The sequence below is a fragment of the Eurosta solidaginis genome, chromosome 1, assembly GCF_040869045.1.
Source record: "Eurosta solidaginis isolate ZX-2024a chromosome 1, ASM4086904v1, whole genome shotgun sequence".
Lineage (NCBI taxonomy): Eukaryota > Metazoa > Arthropoda > Insecta > Diptera > Tephritidae > Eurosta > Eurosta solidaginis.
This window is the reverse complement of record NC_090319.1, coordinates 75566821-75583383: the sequence shown is the minus strand read 5'-3', so window position 1 is coordinate 75583383 and position 16563 is coordinate 75566821. Positions and strand designations below refer to the sequence as shown.

At 42.5% G+C, this 16563-nt stretch overlaps 1 protein-coding gene across 10 annotated transcripts in view; it reads right to left on the bottom strand.

The window, feature by feature from the left end:
• unc79 (UNC-79 domain-containing protein) overlaps positions 1 to 3402 on the bottom strand; it is a 90356-nt gene extending 86954 nt beyond the window's left edge. For 8 of the 10 annotated variants that reach the window (XM_067758302.1, XM_067758308.1, XM_067758306.1 and 5 more), the window contains exons 1-2: positions 3075 to 3400; positions 2668 to 2776 (exon numbers count right to left, since the gene is read on the bottom strand). In XM_067758302.1, the coding sequence (XP_067614403.1) occupies positions 2668 to 2722 (55 nt within the window). In that variant the 5' untranslated portion in view covers positions 2723 to 2776; positions 3075 to 3400. Of the gene's footprint in view, positions 1 to 2667; positions 2777 to 3074 lie in introns of all 10 variants that reach the window. The other 2 variants (XR_010947874.1, XM_067758300.1) reach the window with 1 other exon arrangement.
• Positions 3403 to 16563: the final 13161 nt, after the last annotated feature.

Sequence of the window (16563 nt, the reverse complement as noted above, 5' to 3'; positions counted from 1 at the left end):
ATTGCGATGTCCTAGGAGAGGAGTAGGTGATCCCACTCTCGCTTTGTTTGTGAGTATTCCATAGAGTACATATGTGAGAGTACTTTCCAAAGTACTTTCACTGTAGTACTCCATGGAGCACCCACAGAGGATCATATGCCAAAGTACTCCTACGCGAGCTTTAAATATCTGCAATTTTGGTGGTTGGTTTTTTAACTATATGTATGTCTGTCTTCGGGTGTAGGTAGTATGTATTTGTATTTTATTTGGTAGATATAAGTAAATATTATGTTATAGTATGTATTATATTTTTGAATTAAGTGTCGTATATATGTTTAATAGCAACCGTGTAAAATTGGAATTAAAACAATTTGGTTTTCAAATGGAATATTTCTCTATACTATTGTATGTATACATAAAACTAGTTCCGCGATTTCATTTTACCAGAGTTACCATAGTAAATTTTATTATCAGTTATTTGTATGCAATATTTTACTTTTGGAAACTCTGTTCGATCGCCATCGTGTCGTGATCACGGTCGTTAAAACATGAGCAATGATCGGCTGATGGTGGTCTGCAAACACATTGCAAAAGAGTAGTGTTAGAGTACTCCAACATGAAAAAATGGAACACGTAATCTAACAATTTTTGCAGGGACTTAGTCATGAGCCAAAAAATTGTGTCTAAATGTGTACTTAGTCAAGTACAGACAAATACTATGAGTGACTAGCACATAAAATAGAAAATACATACGAGTGCCCCGCAACACATATGCCCCATACATATATGACATTGTTGCCCTGCAAAAAGCGTTGGATCATGTGGTCCACTGGAGTACTTAGCATTATACTACACTGTAATGCAGCAATGGACCAATTCATGTTTCTAAACGAACATATTGTAAGCCGATCATTGCTCGTTTTTAACGATTGTAATCAATACACGGTGTTTATTGGACATGGTCCAGTCCTAGGACATATCAATGTTAATTGGACCATATTGTTTGTATGAATTGTGGTTAATTTTGAAGCACTCGCTTGGTTCATAGCGAGTACTCCATACATGCATGCATGGAGTACTCGCGATTTTTGCAGGGTGAGTATAAACTGAAATCATCAATTTTGGAGCACTCGCTTGGTTCAAGTACTCCATACATGCATGCATGGAGTACTCGCGATTTTTGCAGGCTGAGTATAAACTGAAATCATAGTCACTTTAACTCAGTAGCATGTTGGTTTCGTGTGTAATACACTGAATACTTCATTTATTATCGGTTTTTCTTTAGCGCTGTATTCAGTTTAGTTTCGTGTACATCGTTGTGTTGCTAGCGTCAGAAGACTGATATGACTATATTCATTTTATTGTACTGTTAGTCATACTGATTCAAATTAGTGTTTTCGTATAACACAGTTGTCTTTCTTGCTCAATAAGACAATTGAGTACTGAACTGCGTCGGCTTATGAGCGGTTGTTCATTTTACGAAGCATGACTATGTAAATGTGTTTTAGTGGATATAAGTGCTTGATATTCTTTGTTTGTGTACGCACTAATACTAATTTTTTGGTTAGTCCACTAATAACCTTAAAACATGAATAACTGCAGCTCACTGGTAAGCATACACTCTTATTTATATTCAGTTTCCTTAAAAATATTCCACTGCCAAATGTGCTATTCAGCTTAGAGCTGTCCGTGAAGACACATATTTTTTAGCTTCCCGGTTCCATGCAATTTGCCCACTCGCTCCTCTCTGCGATCCTTGTGAAAAATTTGTTGTCTCAGCAAGGGGACGGTATTGTGTGGTCTAGCTTTTAAGAATATATGGCGGATTTGCTGCAGGATCTGGGTACGCCCAAAACCGCAGTCCCTACAAGGTTCGATTCCGTTGAGCCTAGCCGCGTTACAGGTGGCAGATTATTTCCCATAAAGATCAGTAGGGAGAAGAAATAGTATGATCTCAAGAGCTTTGGTGGGAGTGGACGGGAGAGCACCGCAAGTAAGTATGGCCCTCATCCGCTGCACCTTTGCTGCTTTGCTCTTCTTCGGTGACTGCGTAGAAGAGTATGGGTCGCACGAATGTCGAGTTGATCCAATGTACAATGTGAGGCTGAAAACCAAACCTTTTTGCAATAGCCGACCAACAGGCGTAGAGCGCGAGAGTGGCTTTTCTGGAGCGTTCTGTCGCATTTCGCCTCCAGTCTAGCTTCTTGTGTAGAATAACGCTGAGATATTTCAACTCGGTGGAGAGTTTGGTTGCCCTCTCAATTAGCGATGGGGGAGGGTAAAATCTGATATATTGCGTCTGCGAGTGAAAAGCACCATCTCAGTTTTTTTACTGCTGATGCTGAGTCCAGATTCCGTAAACTAAGTCTTGTTAGATTTAGTGCATTGTGCAAGAGTTCTGTAAGCAGGGAAAGTTGTTTGCCAGTAGCCGTCAGGGCTATGTCAACAGCTTATGCAATGCTCTGGCAGCCGGTATACTGTAGTCTAGATAACATAGTGTTCACCATCGGGTGCCATGGCTGTGGTCACCTAACGGATAACATTACGGTTGCGGCGACTATTAGGATTTTAGTTGTCTACGTTTACATTCATGTTTTTCGTTATATCAATAGTTGCGGTTACGGCTATGGTTACGGTTACGGTCAAAAAGTTACAAAAATAAATACATATATTAATATTTCAACTTACAAGCAGCCGCGCGAGTACCCATGTTTACAAGTTGATTTTTGAAGGTATCAGACATTATATCAGGCAAATCCTTCCCATCGCCAAAGCCGCTCCCAAAGCAGTTGGCATTCTGTAAAATAAGAAAAAATAAAAATTTAATTAAATTGCTATTAAATAAATTTACTAGCATGTATTGTCGTTGTATAGCAATTTATTTTAATAATTTTCTATTCATTCTTAGATGTTTTTACTAATTTAAGCAAAAATTTTCACAAAATTACATAACACTTTATGTGAGCTACGCCCCAAACCTTGCGGATGCTGCGTAGCCTCTTGTGAAAATTTCAGATTACTCTTAGAAAAATTTGAAAAATAAGTACAACACTTTGAAGATCAAAGCTTTTATATAGCGCTTATCTAAAACTCACCTCGAAATTTGTTAATTTTTTTAATAAATTTGCAATTTTTCAAAAGATATTCGTACACACGCACTGCAGCTATCAAAATGTCCACCTCAAATGTTGGCAAGTGAAAATTTTCGCGTGTATGTACCCATTCAACGTAGTCATCTATCTATCTATCTGTCCTGTGAAAGTGCTCAATGTATAGAGCTAGGGTAACAAACAGCCTGCGCGGTGGAGGGTGGACAATTTTATATTCGGTTTTCTTTTAGGAAAATATATGGAGATTTTTTTATTTTATTTAATGAGGATACGCAAATGTTTATGTTTATAAAAATTGCTACGACACATTTTTTTTATAAATATTTTTATTTTGAGTCCTCAGTCACACTCGCAATTTATTAAAATATTTATAAATTTTTCCAACTTAATCCTTATCCGCCACGCACTGCTCTTCGTGCCACTGATAAGAATTTTTGGCATATTCGTAAAATCAATAAATGCCTTTGCACAGCGCAGTTTATATCATACAGCCATGTGCAATGTAATAGAACCAGTAAAAATAAACGTTCATGAAATCTATTTTGTTCGTTAATACAGTAGTTATTAGATATGGATGATATCTTCGACTTATTCAGGGTGGGAAGCATATTTTTGAGCTCTTTTTCGTTGAAAAACCAAACCAGCCTTGATGTGCAGTGTTGCCAGACCTTTTTCAGAAATAAAATAATTAAAAATAATTGATGACGAGCGTGATGACTAGTACCTAGGACCTACCTAATGATTTTCTAGCTTTTAGTATTGTTATTATATATACATTAAGTAGTAAGTGTTCTTTTGAATAAAACCGTTTAACTTAACATTTTTTTTAATAATTTTATTTTCAAGTTTTTAGTCTTTATTTAATTGCCTATTATTTCTCTTTCTATTTAGTTCATTTAGTGATTGATTATTACAAGGACTCTTTCCTGAAATTTTTTTACAAGCTAAGTCCTCAAGGACTTTACTTGACTCGGCGCCACGTATGCTTGTCCCTCCTCGAACTCCAAAGGATTTTGGTGTCACTTCTACCGGACTGTATGTAATATTTGTCCCAAACATAAGCCAAATCGGACCACAAATACCAGTATTTTTAATATCTCGATCCTTGCGCCACCTAGCGGCGATATTTTTAATAGACCGCTTTCTATTCATGTATGTATTATGTGTTTCAAATATGAACCAAATCAGACCACAAATACGATTTTGTGAATATTTCGATCCATGCGCCACCTATCGACGTTTTTTTCTTATTATTGTATTGTCATACGGTTCTGAACTTTATTCCAAGTTTCAAGCTTGTAGCTTATCAGCAACTTAAATTTTAATTACAAAATTCGTAAACACCGGCCGACCGGCCGCTACACAGGATCAAGCTAAACAAAACCGTTTTAAAAAGGCTAGATTGACAAAAATCAAAAGCTAAGAAAAGCTAAATAAAAATGTTTAACGCTACGAAAAAACGTAAGGCTACTTAGCATCGAAGGCAGCCCGGTGTTCATTGCAATTCGTTTTCGGCCGGGCTATTTAACCAATCCCCTCAGGACATTCGGAACGGGTTGTCTGACACCTTAAAGGGAAAGACCTACATACATGAAAAACACTCTTTGGGGGCTTATTACGTGAAGAATTGAATTCCATTTAAATCGTTCCAGTTCCGCCTTATCCTTAAAAAACATCACAAGATGTGTATAAACTAAGTTGGTAAGTCTGTATCACAATCTTTCATGCAACTGAGATTGTCCAGAATGTTTAGGTACACTATATAGACTCAGTGCAATGCACTTCCCTGGTTCGAATAAGAGGGCCGGTCAGTAAAGACCTCACATAGACTGTATATGTCCATACCCAACAAACATTTAGGTTAGAAAACGATTAGAAGACGAATCGAATTCTAATGTATTTCTCTAAGGTAGAAGGTTAGAGGACGATTTGCGAAACTGTCGCGAATTATAGCATTCTCGACAAAAAGGGGACTTCGTTCTCGATATCGAGAAAAGGGTTAGAATTCTAATCGAATTCTAACGTCAAATTCTAATGAGTTTCTAATGAGAATTTTGAAGTGATGCGCAATTAAGTTCAATTATTTAAAATCAGCAAAATTTTCATTGTTTCATTATATCAAATACGTTTATTTGGTTATAATCTTATGTATTAAGAATGAACATATTTCAAAGGCTTTTTCTATTATAATAAATTAAACCCGTACCTAAAGATTGAGGTACGGACGAGGAAGCGTTTTCTTCATGCCATTCAAATAGCACTTCAATAATCTGCTCGCTTTCCTTTTTTAACCTTTTTTGAATCATTTTCCCTTACTAGTATTTATTATTGTAAATAAAAAAACTTATTTCGCAACTTGTAATATTTCCGCTATTTTTATTTTGTTTGTATAACACTAAGAATGAGTGATCATGTCGTGCAAATAATCGATAACTGTGACAATAATCATAACATCGCATTTCTAGTGGTATTCGAATCGTTTCACTGTCGAATTCTAACCTAGTTCTCTAACCTAGTTTTCGATTCGAATTGCATTAGAGAACTACATTAGAATTCTAATGTAAAATTACAATATTTCTCTAACGTTAGAAACTGTGTTTGCTGGGTAGTATTACCAGAGTTTGTTTGAATATCTCCGTCCTTTTGGAAAATACTAGAAGTTTTCTAGGAAATAGTTTAATTGCGGCCTCGAGATCTGGTACCTCTGTACCTTTAACCTTACGAGAGCAGCACACGAACACAGACGGTGCTGAAACATTTCTTTCTGCAACTCGCGCTTCCTACATCTGTTATTACTCACGAGGCCTAACTTACAAGGATGTGACACCAGAAGGCAGCGTTCAGCTAGTATGCCGATAACTGAGGAAGCTGAGCAGTTGGGCGGAGACCGCCGGACTAAGCGTTAACCCCTCAAAGACGGAACTAGTGCTCTTCCCCACTAGGACGAAAATCCCAAGTTTTAACCTTCCCACTCTTGATGGCCAGGAGTTAAGTCTTTCTGATAGGGCCAAATATCTAGGAGTGTTTTTAACACCAAATCTGAACTGGAGGCTTAACACAGAGCACAGAGTCAAACGAGCCTACGGGGATATGTATGCCTGCAAAGGAATGCTAGGTAAAAAGTGGGGTCTGAGGCCAGACCTCATGGCCTGGATGTATAAGGCAGTTATTCGACCAATTCTGACATAAGGCGCACTTGTTTGGTGGAAGGCGGTAGAGGTGAAATACATAACTAACATGCTAGGGAAAGTTTAACGATCTGCCTGCGGAGCGATCACGTGGGCAATTGGTCGTGTCCCTCGGAAGCTTTCAACGTGATTTGCAATGTTCCACCGTTAGATCTATTTTTCAAGGAAACGGCATCAAAAGGGGCCCTAAGGCTTCGGGAGTTGGGCCTTTGGAGGGAGTGTACATACGGGCACGGCCGTATCCTGCTCAATATTAACGACTCCCGAATCTTGGCAAAAACGGACTACATATGTCTAAAGAAAGTCTTCGACACAAACTACACAATTCTCTTCCCCACAAGGAAAGATTGGAAGGATGGGGGGATCACTCAGAGATTCGACATCTCGGTTTTCACGGACGGATCCAAAATGGCTTGCGGAGTGGGAGCGGGAGTATTTGCGACTGGCCCGCCCACGTCCTTATGTATGCGGCTTACCGACTCGGCAAGTGTGTTTCGAGCTGAGATTTTCGCTATCCGAGAGGCGTGCAGAGCGTTAATGGAAATCAAAGGTAACGGTAACAGGGTAGCCATTTTCTCCGATAGCCAGGCGGCACTTGTGGCACTCGGGTCAGAGACGATATCATCAGACCTGGTTGGGCAGTGTAGGGAGAGCGCCATGATTCAGGCGAGCCGGCAGATCGTTACCCTGATATGGGTGCCGGGGCATCGAAACATACAGGGTAACGAGATCGCGGATAGGCTGGCACGGCGTGGAACAGCTCTTGATTTCTCAGGAGCGAAGGAGGTCCTTGCACCCCTGGCTCTCATCAAGGGTCGCATCTCCCAGCACTGGTTGGGGGAGGCCAACAATAGGTGGAATCGGCTGCGGACCTGTAGATTTTCCAAGAGCATGTGGCTACTATATAACGAAAAGCGATCGGGAGCTCTCCTTAAGATGAACAGAAGGGATATATCCAGAGTAGTTGCGGTCCTCACGGGGCATTGGACAATTGGGGTACATGCGGCAGGGATGGGACTGGAACACAATACCTCCTGTCGCAGCTGCAAGCGTCCGGAGGTGGAGGAAACGGTTGAGCATCTGCTGTGCGAATGCCCAGCACACTGTCGAAGCAGAATAAAGTTTCTTGGAAAGCCCTTTTTCGAAAGCCTCCCGGAACTCAAGGATGTTAGAGCGGGAGAGCTTCTCAAATTCATAAACTTCACGGGATGGACATAGGGGGACGGGTTTTTGCCTGAGGCACGTGAAAATTGTCATTAGTATTCTTACAACACCCTTTCATTGGTTTACTAACGTGTTTGTGGTATCAATTAATCGTTAATTGGAGTCAATTGGGAACCATGCCCATCTTGAGCCTCAATCTTGTCCCTTTAGATATATGAGCAACTTTGTGAGTCTAACGTTGAGGATTTGCGCATAATCACAGAAATTTTGCAGCCCTGCACTTCTCTCCACGCCTTTCCTGCTTGATGAGTCATATGTAGCTTCTGTCTCCTTTCTATTTCTCCCAAAACGGATTGGGACGTCACTGTCGGTTCATCGAGTGCTACACCCTCCAACAATGTCCGCCTGAAAGACACCAGCCACAGCCTGTAGGATCAACTTATTTCTGGATCGACACAGTAAACAGCAGACCCGACCCCGTACGAATCAAAGTGCCTTTCGAACAGAATTATTGTTGTCTATATACATGCGAAGACAAGCACTCCTATAGTCTTCGACTTCGACTTGCCTTTGAAGATTTCAATCTACATGGCCTGGGACCAGAAGTAAAGTGGGAAGTGGAGCAGTAATTTTTCTTTAATGCATGTGCCTTTTCTGGATATAAAAGTTGAGGCTCCAAATTCAAAAAAATATCTGCTCTTATAGGCTGAATAGCTCCTTATATGCTAGCATTGACCCCAAGTACTTAGACGCATTATTTGGGTTCACGTTAGTTGGTTTAACAGGGATTTGCCCAACGGACGTCCAAGTTCACGTCTCAATGCACTAGATATCGTAGGTGAAATATTTCACTCAATAAGCTACTGACTGTGCTCAGACTATCGATACTACCTCAGACTTGTTTTAGCGGTTATCACCGTATGTATATTCGTAGTACGGGAGTTCGCGTACATTTCACCCTTCGAGAGCAGCTGCTTGTATCAGGACATGCGCTTTGGCTCTGACCGCTTTGTTTGTTTATATTTACATTGGCTTTTACATACAAACATGTGAAGTCATAAGTGTTTGTTTTCGTAAATATTTACATTGCTGTTTGTTGGTGTGCGCCTTATCAGTGAACAGCTGTCGGCTTACTTCGCCAGTTCAAATAATTTGTTTACAAATATTACTCAGCTGTTACCTTAACTTGCATACATAAATACATACATACAACAAAATGTGATTTGTGGGAGAAAGAAAGAGTACCCGGATTTGCTCAACAGGTTGTAGTTTTTCCAAATTTTGCTTTCTTGCGCATTACAGATTTCTATGTACTGCCGGTTTTCAAAGTGCGAATTTCGTTTCTTTCACCTTCGCCTTCGACTTAAGCTCATCATTATCACTTTCAAACACTTCTTTCTGGTAATCATTACCTTCAGAAATTTAACGGAGAAACACTCTACTTAACAAGTGGTAGTTTTGGCTGTGAGGGAAATTGAGAAATGAAGCATTCTCGTCGACGAAAGACTAAGCTCTTGATCTACTGTGCATGACCTTTCAGCGCAGTTTTGTATCCGGAGGCTTTTAATGTATCTAATTACCTCTTCAGGCTCGATATCACAAGAGGATTAAAAGTCATACCACCTGAGTTCCTGCTTTGCCAGAACGACCCATTCGCAGAGAATGTGAACCGGCGTTTCATACTACAGCTCACAGAAACGATAAATTTGTGTATCGGATAGGTTTAATTTACTTAGGTGATATCGTAGATTACAGTGTCCCGTATAATACCCAGCAGATGAATGAGTTTGGCTGATATTTTCGTTGCCGGGAATATAAACAGTTTGGCCCGTCTTTGCCCTGGGCAGTAAATCAAGTGACACCTGAATTGTTTTGTTTCCCAGTTACTTATGGTTTCAATAGTGTGTGCTTTTGTGAGTTCACAGAAGGGGTCTGGACCTAGAATGCTGCTGTAGCACCTTGCTTGGCTAGATAATCTGCATGTTCATTACTTTCATGTCCCCAATGTTCGAGAACCCATCCTTGCAAAACCTTGTTTTTGGCTCCCAGACCATAAAGGATTTCAATGCAGTCATCCACTAGATTCGATGTAATTGTGTAGGATTGCGAGGCGCGCAGGACCGCCTGGCTGCCCGACATAATGGAGATGCTTTTCGAGGATGAGCCTCTCCGTAGACATTCTCTACCACAAACTTCTATTGCATGGATTTTTGCCTGAAAAATGGTGGTGTAGCATCCCATTGGTATTGATTTCTTGAAGCCCGCCCATAGATGCCACCCCCGTTCCTCTGTCATCGAATTTCCATCTATCCGTGAACCTGACAACTAAGTCAGGGTCATCAAAAGGATTCCCAGTGGGTTCTGTCCACAATGGACACCTCAAAGTTCCGTGAGATTCTGAGCTTAGGGGACATTACGTCACGTAGTTGTAATATGAGATTTCCTTTGAATTTTCTTATTACTTCCATATGCCCTATAATGTTTCCTAGCTTCAACTGCGCTTAGGTTGCCTCTTTCTTCATTAGAATAGGGAAGGGAGGTATTCCCACTAAAGCCCTAAGTGCATCAGTGACGTTCTCTATCTAACCAATGTAAACTAGTCGATGCAGTTTGATTAGTTTTGCTGTTGCCGTTCTTTGCGTGGCTTTCTGCCACCAAACAAGGGAAGCATAGGTGACCATTTTTGGAGATATCCCCCATGTTTTACCATACAGTCGAATACAGGTGAAGAAAACTCTTGTTGCTTTGTTTAGGATAGGATCCAAAAGAGCATTCTATGTGAGGGTTCTACCCAGTGTGCCACCTACGTATTTTGCCTCCATTCAGAATTGTATTTTAGTTCCACCCAGGGATGGTACTGGAATGGATAGTTTCCTTCTACAGGTGAAAGGCATTAAGACAGTTTAATCTTATCAGCTCTTATCCACATCTGACTTGTCCGTATAGAAATTTTTGGCACGATATATATATCAACGGCCAATTATAGGCAGACATAACAGATTTAATATTTTTTCCAACCAATTATCAGACCGATTTGGAATGGCACCGTACTACGTAGGATAAACTGTTCTGAAAAACCTTTAGTGATAGGAATATGCTCGGAGGCTTTCCAACCCCTGTTGAGGGATGTCCCATTTTAACACTTTTTCTGAAGTATTTTAATATTTGCCCAAGAGTTGAATTTGGGATCTTCGGAACACTCCCTAAGGCCTTCGGGGAGTGTCTTTATCGCTTCAACAACAACAAATACAGTGACATCCCAACGCCTTTGGTGGTAAGGACAAATTATCTGATTGAATGCAGTCGCTTCGGCTCGATATCTTCACTAGGGTAGAAAGAACGGTATGTCTGTGGTTGAAAAAGAGGCGAGGAAGACTTGGTATTTTAAATTAGCGAAACTTTTCCTCAAGCCAACGTGGATGAAAAGCTGCTCTCCACAACACAGCATGCGTACACCAAAGGCAAGTCGGTAGACACCGCATTGCATAGGGTGGTAATAAGCATAGAGAAATCCCTGGAATATAAGGAGTATGCTCTAGGAGCCTTCTTGGACATTGCCGGGGCTTTCAATAATGTTGCAAAATGGGCGATTATGGATGGTCTTAATTACATTAAAGTACATCCTGCCTTAATCAGATGGATCGGCTGCATGTTAAATTGCAGAAAGATTACATCACAATGGGGATTGTACGAGGCCACGAAATCAGTGGACAGGGGCACGCCGCAGGGAGGGGTGCTATCACCTCTGCTGTGGACACTGGTCATCAACCAACTGCTCAGGCAATTCGATGAGGGACCCGTAAAACTTACGGCTTACGCAGATGACGTTGCAATTGTCATAAGTGGAAAATGCCTTCCAACGATTAGTTCTTTGATGGATCGGGCGCTTCGGGATATTCATACCTGGGCATCTAATGTCGGGCTGAAAGTCAATGCGGAGAAGACGGATATGGTCTTGTTTACAAAGAGGTACAAGGTCCCAAATTGGACCAGGCCTAAGTTAGGAGCGGTGACCTTACAGGAGAAACCTTGCACAAAATATCTAGGAATCATCCTAGACAGTAAGCTGTCATGGAAGCTCAACTTGGAGGAGAGGGTCAAGAAGGCCTCAACGGCACTCTATGCATGTAAAAGAATGCTGGGGTGTACGTGGGGCCTATCGCCCTCTCTTTCTCATTGGGTTTTTACAGCGATTGTAAGCCCTATTCTATACTATGGAGTTCTTGTTTGGTGGAAAGCCACACAAAAAACAACATACCTCAAAAAATTAGAGGGGGTATGCAGACTATCGATGCTTTGCATTACGGGAGCCCTGAAAACAACCCCGACGGCTGCACTGTATGCCATTCTGCACATTCCACCTGTAGACCTGGTAGCAAAGAACAAAGCGTTAACGACCGCAACCAGGCTCGATTCTTCGGGGCAGCTTGAGCGCCGACCATATGGCCATAGTAATATAGCGTCCTCAGTCACAAGACGAACAGACTACATGATTCCCTACCTGCACTTTGAGGGAGATCTTAAGGCCACAATAGAGGTGGACGGTTGGCGCAAGGGTGCGCAAATGGCGGACGAGGCGATACATGTGTAAACCGATGGTTCCAAAATAGTGGAAGGAGTAGGGTCTGCGGTATACTGCGCTGATCCGGAATTAAGCAGATCCTACAGGCTGCCGGATTACTGTAGCGTTTTCCAAGCGGAAATATTAGCCGTAACCAAAGCAGTAGAAACCCTGGAAGAGAATAGCTTAAGCTGCAACCGTGTTAACTTTTATATTGACAGTCAAGCAGCAATTAAGGCAATAATCTCGCATAGCACAGCATCTAAATGCGTGTTAGAGTGTAAGCAGTCTCTGGAGAGAATCGGGACAGGGAGAAGCATACATCTATATTGGGTCCCAGGGCATATGGGAATAGATGGGAATGAAAAAGCGGACGAATTAGCTAAAAAGGGCGCATCCCTTGAAGCTTGCTCCGTAGACGTCCCAATTAGATTGGGCGATATTAAGCGAATGCGAGAGGTGCACATGATCGACCAAGCAGAAAAGGCGTGGGTTCAAGCGCGGGGCTGTAAAGTGTCGAAGATTATGTGTAGGTCTTACAACCTTAGACTAACACAGTTGCTTCTATCATTAAAAAGAGAGGACTGTAGACTCATGACGGGTATTCTGACTGGACACTGCCTTCTGGCGTCACATGCCTTTAAATTAGGCTTGGTCAGTGATAGCAGGTGTAGGAAGTGCGGGTTAGAGGAGGAAACGATCGAGCACGTTCTGTGCTCGTGCCCTGCACTTGCCAGGCTAAGACTCCAGATATTAGGAGTGATACAGCTGTCAGATCTAGAAGCAGCAAGTGGCTTAAGTCCTAGGAAGCTTCTAGTATTTGCCAAGAGGACGGAGTTATTTTATACCATAGGTCCTGGTTTTTGATAGTGTTTTTCAGTTTGGTCGTTAAAACAAACTTCTGGTAACACTACGGACTCAATCAGTCTATGTGAGGTCCTCATGGACCGGCCAGTTCAACCTACCTTTCCTCAAGCCTCGGACAAATACACTCTCTATTGATGACGACCATGGCAAACGTTTGAAAGACAATGAATTGAGGGCATGCACCTGGAACGTCCGCTCCCTGAATGGGATTGGTGCAGATGCCCGGCTGGTTGATGTCCTCGTCAAAGCAAAATCTGACATCACCGCCATCCAAGAAATGCGTTGGACGAAGCAAGGAAGAAAGAAGATCAAAAATTGTGACATATATTGGAGTGGCCATGCGAATAAGCGCAGTTTCGGCGTCGGATTCGTGGTGGGAGAGAGACTTTGTCGCCAAGTGCTGGTGTTCACGCCTGTGGACGAGCGTCTCGCCGCTATTCGAATAAAAGCAAAATTTTTTAATATATCATTCATCTGCGCCCATGCGCCGACAGAGGAGAAAGACGATGAGGTGAAAGACACTTTTTATGAACAATTAGAACGCACATACGAGCGCTGCCCCCGTCATGATATAAAAGTCGTGCTTGGCGACTTTAACACCAGGGTGGGCAAAGAAGGTGTTTTTGGCCCTACAGTCGGAAAGTTCAGCCTACACAATGAAACTTCTCCTAACGGACTGAGGCTGATTGACTTTGCCGGTGCTCGAAACATGTTCATATCAAGCACGAGGTTCATGCATAAAAAGATACATCAAGCTACATGGCTGTCTCCTGATCGAAATACTCGCAATCAGATCGATCACGTTGTGATAGACGGACGGCATGCCTCCAGTGTTTTAGATGTGCGAACGATCCGAGGACCTAACATCGATTCGGACCATTATCTCGTTGCAGCCAAAATACGCACCCGCCTCAACGCGGCTAAAAACAAGGAACAAAAAACACAAGGAAAGCTAGACGTCGAAAAGCTTCAATCACAACAGACTGCCAATGATTTCGCAACTCGACTCTCACACCTGCTCTCTGAGGGCACAACTCATCCTGAAGGAATACAGGAGCAGTGGGAGCATATCTCCAAAGCACTTCATACTGCCGCCGAGGAAAAAATTGGTTACCGGCGGCCACGAAAAAACAACTGGTATGATGAAAAATGCCGCGTTGCAACCGACAGAAAAGACGCTGCCCACAGGGCTACGTTAAAAGCGAGCGCGACAAGAGGAGTGTGTGAACGCTATCGTGAGTTGAAAAGGGAAGCGAGACGCCTTTTCAGGAAGAAAAAAGCAGAAGCAGAAAGGCGTGAGTGCGAGGAGCTTGAGCTGCTAGCCACCAGGAATAACGCCCGAAAATTCTACCAAAAAATACGGCGACAGACGGAAGGTTTTAAGACCGGGGCAAACTCCTGTAGGAATGAAAACGGCGACCTTGTAACTGATGTCCAGAGAGTGCTTAGATTATGGAGGGAACACTTCTCTGCTCTCCTAAATGGAGGCAGCAATTCACCGCGCAGAGATGAAGAACCCGATCCCACAATCGATGATGATGGAATATATGTCCCCCCGCCCGATTATGACGAAGTTAGAATAGCAATAACCAGATTGAAAAACAACAAGGCCGTGGGCGCTGATGGATTGCCTGCGGAGCTATTCAAGTTCGGCGGCGAGGAGTTGGTAAGGCGCATGCAGCAGCTTCTTAGCAAAATATGGGCGGACGAAAGCATGCCCGACGGTTGGAATCTAAGTGTTCTTTGCCCAGTCCACAAGAAGGGGGATACTGCAAAATGCACCAACTATCGTGGAATCAGCCTTCTTAATATCGCATATAAGGTCCTTTCAAGTGTATTGTGCGAAAGATTGAAGCCCACCGTGAACCGGCTGATTGGACCTTATCAGTGCGGCTTCAGACCTGGTAAATCTACCATCGACCAGATTTTCACAATGCGCCAAATCTTGGAAAAAACCCGTGAAAAGAGAATCGACACACATCACCTCTTCGTCGACTTTAAAGCCGCCTTCGACAGCACGAAAAGGAGATGCCTATATGCCGCTATGTCTGAATTTGGTTTCCTCGCAAAACTTATACGGCTGTGCAAAATGACGTTGAGCAACACCATCAGCTCAGTCAGAATTGGGAAGGACCTCTCCGAGCCGTTCGAAACTAAACGAGGTTTCAGACAGGGTGACCCCCTATCGTGCGATTTCTTTAATTTGATGCTGGAGAAAATTATAGTAGCTGCAGAACTTAACCGCACTGGAACAATATACTATAAAAGCGTGCAATTACTGGCATATGCTGATGACATTGATATCATCGGCCTAAACACCCGCGCTGTTAGTTCTGCTTACTCCAAGCTGGAAAAAGAAGCGGTAAAGATGGGTTTGATGGTGAATGAGGACAAAACGAAGTACCTGCTGTCATCGAGCAAAGAGTCAGCGCATATGCGCCTTGGCAACCACGCTACTGTTGGCAGCCATAATTTCGAAATAGTAAAAGACTTCGTTTATTTGGGAACCAGCATCAACATTAGCAACAACATCAGCACTGAAATCCAGCGAAGAATCAATCTTGCCAATAAATGCTACTTTGGACTAGGTAGGCAATTGAAAAGTAAAGTCCTCTCTCGGCGAACGAAAATCATACTCTACAAGTCACTTATCGTACTCGTCCTGCTATATGGGGCAGAAGCATGGACCATGACAACAGCAGATGAAGCGGCTTTGGGAGTGTTCGAGAGAAAAGTTCTTCGAAAGATTTATGGACCTCTACGCGTTGGCGATGGCGAGTACCGAAGAAGATTTAATGATGAGCTGTACGAGCTATACGCAGACATCAACATAGTCAAGCGAATTAAAACGCAGCGGCTGCGCTGGCTAGGCCATGTTATGCGAATGAAAGATGATGCTCCGGCCAAGAAAGTGTTTCTATCGGAACCCGCCTATGGAAGCAGAGGTAGAGGGCGGCCCCCACTCCGTTGGAAGGACCAGGTGGAAAACGATTTAAACTCCCTTGGTGTGACCAATTGGCGTCGGTTGGCGGAGCGAAGGAGCGACTGGCGCGCCTTGTTGGACGGCCATAACCGTTTAGACGGTTAAGCGCCAATTAAGTAAGTAAGAGACTTTTCCTAAAGAACAGGAAGACGCCAATTAAGGAATGAATGAATAAATTGTAGTAGGGCTGACAAATAATTTCTATGCTAAGGTTCAAAAACAACAAGAATCTCTATCCCTTTTCATGGTGAGGACCACTGGCAAGGCTGAAATTCAAAAACCTTCCCCCACGGAAGCTGCCGTGATGAGGAGTCGTTTCATCACTTTCTTTGCATATCTACAAGACGGCGTACAAGACATTAGAGATTTCAGAGCCCAAGATTTTTCGCGATTTTTTCTCTCCTACTTAAGTTTACATGAAAAGCGAGTGGTTTGTTAAAGTTTGGTTTTAAAGTATTTGATTGGAGGAATGTGGCAATACCAACGGCTTTTACAATGGAGAAAGAAATATCCCCGAGTGTAAGCGCGGTAAGTTTTCATGCACATCCTCTTAAACTAACCTAACCTAAGTCATATTGGTTCTTAACCCAATTAAGTTTTCGTCGTCAAAACTTGACCACTTTCCCCCTCAAAATCCTTATCCACATATCCTTGAAATAACTGTCTATTATTGCTTTTGTCAGAATTTGAAACTTAAAAAAAAAAAAAACA